The 7,770-nt window shown below is 53.6% G+C and overlaps 1 protein-coding gene across 1 annotated transcript; it reads left to right on the plus strand.

Moving 5' to 3' along the window:
* Positions 1 to 717: 717 nt before the first annotated feature.
* Positions 718 to 7,463, plus strand: ARR3 (arrestin 3). The gene is made up of 17 exons (XM_034064032.1): positions 718 to 766; positions 1,290 to 1,320; positions 1,687 to 1,747; positions 1,900 to 1,944; positions 2,363 to 2,562; positions 2,672 to 2,731; positions 2,955 to 3,022; positions 3,326 to 3,461; positions 3,562 to 3,646; positions 3,743 to 3,815; positions 4,256 to 4,393; positions 4,893 to 4,976; positions 5,265 to 5,288; positions 5,368 to 5,420; positions 5,741 to 5,750; positions 6,710 to 6,712; positions 7,364 to 7,463. Exons 1-17 carry the CDS (start codon positions 750 to 752, stop codon positions 7,461 to 7,463), a joined length of 1,188 nt encoding a protein of 395 aa, XP_033919923.1. The 5' UTR covers positions 718 to 749.
* Positions 7,464 to 7,770: the final 307 nt, after the last annotated feature.

A 7,770-nucleotide genomic window follows, 5' to 3' on the forward strand; every position in this document is an offset into this window, starting at 1 on the left:
AACGTCAAGAGCTACCTAACTTTAAGAAGCTGAGTTCATCCCATCTAATGTCCCAGTGATCAGCTGGTGATCAGGGGGATATTTACGGTTTAATTCTGGACATCAGGCTCAAGCAACCAAAACACAGCAGCACCACTGGGCAGGGTGTGAAGACAGCCCTGCAAGAGCTTCCCTCCCAGAGCCATCCCTGGCACTGCCAGCCAGGAATGGTGATGGAGGGGATGTGGGTTGGGGCAGTGCACCCCGAGAATCACCCTGCACACAGGGTGAATGTTAAGGTGCTCTTGACCTTTCTGCTTACACTTTCTTCACTCACTGGTGAGTGATGGGACAAAACAAGCCTGTTCCTGCTGTTCATAATTCATAAAACTGAAACTCTGTAAGCTCTTTTGTTCATTTTCCTGCCTTTTCCAGACTTGATTTTGCTCCCTTCAGAGTCACTTCCTATTTTCTGAAGCCTGCCTGCCTGGAGCATTGCTCTCCCTTTTTCTCTTCCACATCCTCTTCACCACCTTTTCAGCAAGGGGAAGGGGTTTTCCTAGCTTGGCTTCCCCACTGGGTCACAGAACTACCATGTGCCTTATGTGCTGTCTCGAAGGTGAACCAAGGCAAAGGGCCCAGCAGTGCTCTGCAGTGTGTTAGCACATGAATGATTCTGTCCTGCTGCCGCTGCCCCTTCCCCACCGCCTCACCCAGCACCTCTCCTCCCTCTCCCCACAGATCCCCACCTGCACAGCCACTGACTTAACATGGCAGACGGAGCAAAGTAAGTGTTTTGTTTGATTTGTTTTAATTGGGATGGGGCAGAGTGTGCTGCGGGACAGGAGCAGAGGGAGAAAAGGACCCCCTGGCTCCCCTCATGGGCTGATACATAAACTCACTGTAGAGAGCTTGAGTGAGCCATTGCAGAGCCAACAAAACACATTCTCTTCTGTGTGTTGGTGCTTTCTCACTTGTTCTTAAGACACAGACAGCTAATGCACCCCCTCCTCAATGGTCATGCATGGGGCTCAGGAGCATGACATCTCCTTGAGTAGCCTGGTGAATGGGGTGGGTTTGGCTCTGAATTTGCAGGATACCAAAATTCCCAAGGGCAGGATATCCTGTGCATGCTCTTGCACAGGGCTTGGAGATGCACCATGCTTGTAGGCTTGCAGGGAAGCCCATTCCCCCTTGCTCCAGGGAGAAGAATGGCCATCCCCATCCCTCCCTGTGCTGGGAGTGGGATGTGCCACCTCATCCAGCCTCAGCCCAGGGTTCTCAATATGTCTGTCTGTGTTTCTCTGCAGGGTGTTCAAGAAGACCAGCCCCAACAGCAAGGTGAGTCCATGCACACGGAGAGGGGACCGTGTGCCCCATCCCTGGGTGTGAGTCAGCCTAATTGCAGGCTGTGCTGGGGCTCCTTTGAGGTGGCTCTGCCCATGCGATAGGACACAGGCTGGGTTTTCCTTCCCTTTGAAACCTGACTGATTCCTGCTATGCCTGCTCTGATGCTGTCATAGGGCTCGCTTTCCAAAACAGTAATGGAAATAACCCCAACTATATGAACCTTTAAATGCAAGGCCTGGTCCAACATGTTATCAGCAGGGTTAATGAGCCCCACAACACAACTTTTGGGTAATTTTGGCTAATTTTGGCAAACACTTACCTATTTCCCTCTTTCCTTTAACCATGTGCTGCCTCCAGCTGTCCATCTACCTGGGGAAGAGAGACTTTGTGGACCATGTGGATTCAGTGGACTCTGTAGGTGAGTGCCTCTCATGGAGACAGAAGCACAGGCAATGCTTGGTCACCTTCCCAGCTGGTGGGAAGATGGCTGGAATTGGGAAGTGCTGTGTTTCTGCAGGGATCTGCCCAGGCAGCTGAGCTCACTGGTCCTTCTTCTCTGTTTGTGTGCAGATGGTGTCTGCCTGATCGACCCGGAGTACCTAAAGGACAGAAAAGGTATTAATACAGAAAACCCCATGTTTTAAGGGGGAGAACTGGAAACCGGTGCAAAGCTCCTCAGCAACCTGGGACTGGAGTCAGGTTAAAGCTGCCATGTCTACAGGGCCTTGTACATCAGGGTCCTGGAAGCTGACCTGGAGGGGAAGGCTGCCTCTTTCTTCTCGTCTCTTCTGCCTGGAGCACCAGCTCTGAAGCTACTTGTGCCTTGCAGACAGATGTGTTAACTTCATCCATTTAATCTGTAAATCAAGTGAATCTGTAAACTTAGTGCTTGAGGTCCAGGTCCCGAAAACAGTCGTGTGTCTGCTAAGGAGATACTAGTTTTCTTTCCTCTTTATTTAATGCTTTCCCCTTACCTCCCCTTTATCTTCCCTTCCTCCTAACCCTGCTCCTCTATGTTTCCATCTGACTTCAGTGTACGTGACGCTGACCTGTGCATTCCGCTATGGCCGAGATGACCTTGATGTTATCGGATTGACCTTCAGGAAGGACCTCTATGTCCTCACCACCCAGATCTTCCCACCGGTGCCAGACCAGACACCCAAAACCCTCACTCCTTTGCAGGAGAAGCTGCTGAAGAAGCTCGGGGAGAATGCCTACCCCTTCACCTTTGAGGTAGGGGATGTTCTGCCCCTCCTGCTCAGACCCCCATGGTGTGCACCAGGGCTCATCTCTGGGCACACTCTTTATTCACATTGTTTCTCTCTTTCCCTGTTCTGCCCAGGTTGCCACCAACCTGCCCTGCTCGGTCACCCTCCAGCCAGGACCAGACGATGTGGGAAAGGTGAGCTGCTGGCCTTGACCTGTGGCCCTGCACCCATTCCCCCTTGCAGAAGGTTAAGTTGTGGGGTGCAAAAAATGAGAGCTGATTCTCTTCCATGGCAATATGGCCCATGGGTGAGGGTTGGGGAGGAAGGATAGATGGACTTGGGACCAGCATCTCCAGCAATGCAGTGGAGAAAGGAAGAGTAGCTCCCCCAGCTTAGTGACCATACCTGTCCCCACAGGCCTGTGGTGTGGACTTCGAGGTCAAAGGATTTTGCGCTGAAAATCTGGAGGAGAAAATTCACAAGAGGTATTTGCAGGGATCCCTTTCCTGCCCCAGGACCCTAAAACCAACCCATGGGATCATCCTGGGGTAACCACCTCAGGAGCTAGACCAAGGACGTGCTGTCAGCCGTGCTTGGGTGAGGTATTTCACCTGAAGGAGTGGCAGTGATCCCCATGTAAGCACCCAGCATGTCCTACAAGCAGGCTGCAGCTTGCATCCGTTGGCTAGATACACTGTGATGCCCCCAGAGGTGGCCAAACTGCCCCAATAGAAGGTTGTATAGACATGTCCTGCCAAGACTGGGGGTGACTGCTTCTTGTCCCATAGGAACTCGGTGCGCCTGATCATCCGCAAGATCCAGTTTGCACCCCTGAAGATGGGGCCAGCCCCAAAGTCGGAGACCACCCGGCAGTTCATGATGTCTGACAAGCCCCTGCACCTTGAAGCTTCTCTGGATAAGGAGGTCTGTACAGAGCCTACCCCCTGGCTCATGCCACCACGTGCATCCCCAAGGATGGGGATCAGGATGCCTGATCACACAACCAAGCTTCTTCCTACTGCAGATCTACTACCATGGAGAGCCCATCAATGTGACCGTCAACATCAACAACACCACCAACAAGATCGTGAAAAAAATCAAGATCTCAGGTGAGAGGGGCACAGCACCCACCACATCCCAGCCTCCCTGTCAGAGATGGGGACCCTGCCACATCACCACAATTGCTCCCGTTTGTCTTTCCTCAGTTGAGCAGATCACAGACGTGGTGCTCTATTCTCTGGATAAATACACCAAGACTGTGTGCACTGAGGAGATAAAGTAAGTGAAAAGGGGCTGGGGATGGTGCAGCATCACAGCCAGAGGGAGGAAGAGAAAGGAGGAGGAGGAGAAGGGGAGAGTGATGGTTTTACATCAGGCAGCAGAAATATCAGGGTTAGCAGAGCAGATGCAGAGGAAGCAGAGGAGAGGGAAGGCTGTGGATGTTGTGCCCCCAGCATAAGCAGGTGTTGGCTGGGACAGTGCACAGCTTCCCCCTGGCCACTTCCTCTCCTCACTTTGCATGTCTGAGGCCAGCCACAGAAGATATGGTTGTACATGGGAATGAAAGGAGGAAACAGGCCCAGGCATCTGCATGGGGAGGGCAGGGGGGGATGTCTGGCTCTGCCTGGGTGCCTGGCACGATGGTAAGCATCCCCAGTGAGTGCTGAGCACCCAGCAGGCTGGTGCTGGCTCTGAGCTCTCCTTTCCAACCCCTTCAGTGAGACTGTGGCAGCCAACTCCACCTTCTCCAAAACATACTCTGTCACCCCCTTGCTCTCGGCCAACCGTGAGAAGAGAGGCCTGGCTCTCGATGGCAAGCTCAAGCACGAGGACACCAACCTGGCCTCCACTACCATGTAAGAGCCAGGTGGGCTCCCCCTGCTCCCTGCCACAGCTGGACCCATGCCTTGCCTTGAGTCTGGCAGCTTCCCACTGCTCAGGATGCTCTGGGCTCCCACCAAGGATCCCCCTCACCTCCTGTGCCTGAACCCAGCCCACCCAGCTGGAAAATGTAGGGATTCTGTGACATGACCACAGATCCACCTTGTAGAAGAGGTGCAGCCTCCCAGTCCCAACCATTGTCCGAAGCCACTGTATCCCTCTACGCAGCTGCAGCAGGTCTTGTTTCAGGAGTAAATCCCAGGTCACACATCTCAAGTGACCTCCAGAAACTGCTTTGTGGCTTCAGCCAAATGACCTGCCCTCGCCTCTCTTTTCCTACCGCATTGTGTTGTCCTCTTGTGCTAAACCCCAGTGCACCCACACGAAACGGGGCACAGAGACAGCCCTGGGAGCTGCTGGGAGGGGAGCAGACAGGGTATGGGACCTCACCTCCCCACTCTGCCTTTTTCCTAGCCTGAGACCTGGCATGGACAAGGAGGTGCTGGGCATCCTGGTGTCCTACAAAGTGAAGGTCAACCTGGTGGTGTCTCGAGGAGGGTGAGACTCTGTGGGCATGAGGGCAGGGAATATCCTCTTGGGCTGTGCTGGGGAATCTTACCACAGGGCAGGTGACAAAGGGACTCACACCACTGAGTGTGAGGGCCTCCTCCCTGGGCCATGGAGCAGCTGTGCACTGTGCTGTCCTCTGACTCCCACTCCTCCGGCCCCATCATCTCTGCCCTTCACCCCTATTATACATCATCTTCTACCTTATTATAAAGCAAAGTCGAATACTCCCCTCCTCTGCCTTGGCTGATTTCTGTCCCTTCTCTCCCACTGCCACAGCATCCTGGGGGATCTCACTTCCAGGTAAGGGGAGAGCTGCCTGTGGGGCTGAGCACGATGTGGCACTGGGCAGGTTTGTTGAAGCAAGTGTTTTCCCTTCCAGTGATGTTGGTGTCGAGATGCCTGTCATCCTGATGCACCCAAAGCCTGCGGATGGTAAGTAGTGCCTGGATGCTGCTGACACTCAGAGGAGGAAAAGGCAGTTGCCATTCAGAAGCATATTTGTAAAAGCAGTGCCTCTGTGCAATGGGACTGTGTGACTGTAGCTGTGTGACAGGCAGAGCTCCTCCAGCTCTGCAGCAGCCTCTGTCCAGGACCAGTGTGGGAGCAGCTGCCACCCATCCCAACAGCTCTTTCCAGAGACACACCTGAGCATTAAGAAGAGATGTTAGTTGAAATGTCCTTTCTGTACTAACTAACATCTGTCTCTCTTCCAATCCTTGCCTCCCTCTGCTGTGCTTATCAATGGAGTACAGATAAGCCAAGGTAAAGAGACACTTCCTTATACCCCAGGCCAGTGTTTCCTCTAGCACATAAACCACAGAGATCCATCACAAATATATGTGATACCTCATTCCAGTTTGAGGTTACATCCTTGGATTAAATCATCCAGGCCCCAAAGCGCTGAGCCCCTGTGCAACAGCAGACAGGATGCCACCCCCCCCCAGAGGCAGGCAGCAGGAGCACTGTCACAGTCTAGGAGGACTCAAATGCTTGCCTTGGCACGTGCTCTGCAAATGTTCAGGGCTTATTTTACACCTCTCCTTGCTCCAAACACGCAGCATCTTCTGCAGCAAGCCCAGGCCTTGCCTTGTCCCTCGGAAGCAGCTGGTAGTGCTGTGTCTCCCAGTCACAAGTGTCACCACTGGATTATGTCCCCTATGGCCTTGGTCCCCATCCTCCCCATGCTGAGGTCCCTGGGCTGCTGGAAGCGGTGCTGGTTATGGCCTCATGCACTCCTCAGTGCCAGAGTCCTCCTCCCACCACACAAGCTTATTCCAGCTAAAGCCACAGCTGGGATTGCTTCCCTCTGGGAAGCTGCAGCATGCCAAACCCACTCCTGGCAGCCATGCCTGGCAGCCACAGCCACCAGCCAGCCCCACAGCCCCACAGCCCTGGCCTGCAATGCCCCCAAAGGCTGCTTTCGTGTCTGGTTACACCCTGCAATGGGGCATGAGCACTGGGATTTGGGGCCCGGAAACTCAGGCTGCAACTGCAAGGCTTTCACACCAAAGCCGATCGGTTTCCCTGCTCAGCGAGGATATTTAAACTTCCAGAGGAGGAAATCTCTTGGCCTGTCCCCACCATCACTCCATGCAGATTTTTGTCAAGTGGTTTCACATTCTCAAGCTTTGGAATCAGTTTTGATGACTCTTTTTTTCCATTTTCTTTGCCCACTTCTCATTATGCGGCTCTCCCTTGATGTCATCTTTGCCTTTTGCAAGAAGGTAACTATCTCTTTGTCTCCAATTTATTTTCCTTCTCTTTTTTCCCTTGACAATATATAATATTGACCTTAAAAACTGGTGAAAGTCGCAGGCAGGAGCCCAGCTCCTCCAGTCACACATGCTCACAGTCAAGCCAGTGATGTGCCCTGGGTTTGTATACTCAGCTCAGGCTGCGGGGCACAGTGCCCCGGCTGTCCCCTGCAGTGTGTGGGGTGACAGGGCAAGGTGAGCACTGGTAGGAACAGGGTTAGGATGTGGGTATATGGCAGAAATTTCATAGAATTCCAGGTTGGAAGGGACCTCAAGGATCATCTGGTCCAACTTTCTAAGCAAAAGATGTCCTAGTCAAGGTATTCCAACATCCTGTCCAGGCAGATCTTAACAGCGTCCAGTGCTGGGGAATCCATCACTTCCCAGGGGTGATTATTCCAATGGCTGGTTGTTCCCACTGGGAAAATCTTTCCTCTTGTGTCCATCACAACCTCCCCAGGATGAACTTGTGTCTATTACTTGTTTTCTACGTGACCCCTTGTAAAAAGGGAGTCTCAGTCTTCTAAGGTTTTGCCCTCTTCACTGTGGTGTGTCTCAGGCAGCCAGTGGGCTCCCCATGGCCACCTTCCCATGCTCACCCCCCTCTGATCTCCCTTCCAGCGAGGAGGACATCGTCATCGAGGAATTCGCTCGCCACAAACTCAAGGGGGAGAAAGACGATGAAGATGAGAAGGAGGAGGCTGACAAAGAGGAAAGCTAAGCCACTGCCTGCTCGCATATCCAGCCACCTATCCCACCCGCCCTTGGTTTGGGGCATAGATGCCCATAGCATGTTCCCCACTGTACCTCACACGGTGCAGACCCTGCCATGTGTTCCCTTAGCTGCACCTCCTTCCCCAGGCTCCCTGCCCCGACTCCAAGCCCTGGCTGGGGCCGTAGGAGCCGCTGCACCTCCACCCGGTACCCTGGAAAGCCCGACCGCATGCAGCATGGTGCCCGCACCTCCCTCACCCTCCGGTGCCAGCAAAGGGACAGGGGGGGTGGGCCGGAGCCCATGGCCATCAGTG

Source organism: Melopsittacus undulatus, chromosome 6 (assembly GCF_012275295.1).
Source record: "Melopsittacus undulatus isolate bMelUnd1 chromosome 6, bMelUnd1.mat.Z, whole genome shotgun sequence".
Lineage (NCBI taxonomy): Eukaryota > Metazoa > Chordata > Aves > Psittaciformes > Psittaculidae > Melopsittacus > Melopsittacus undulatus.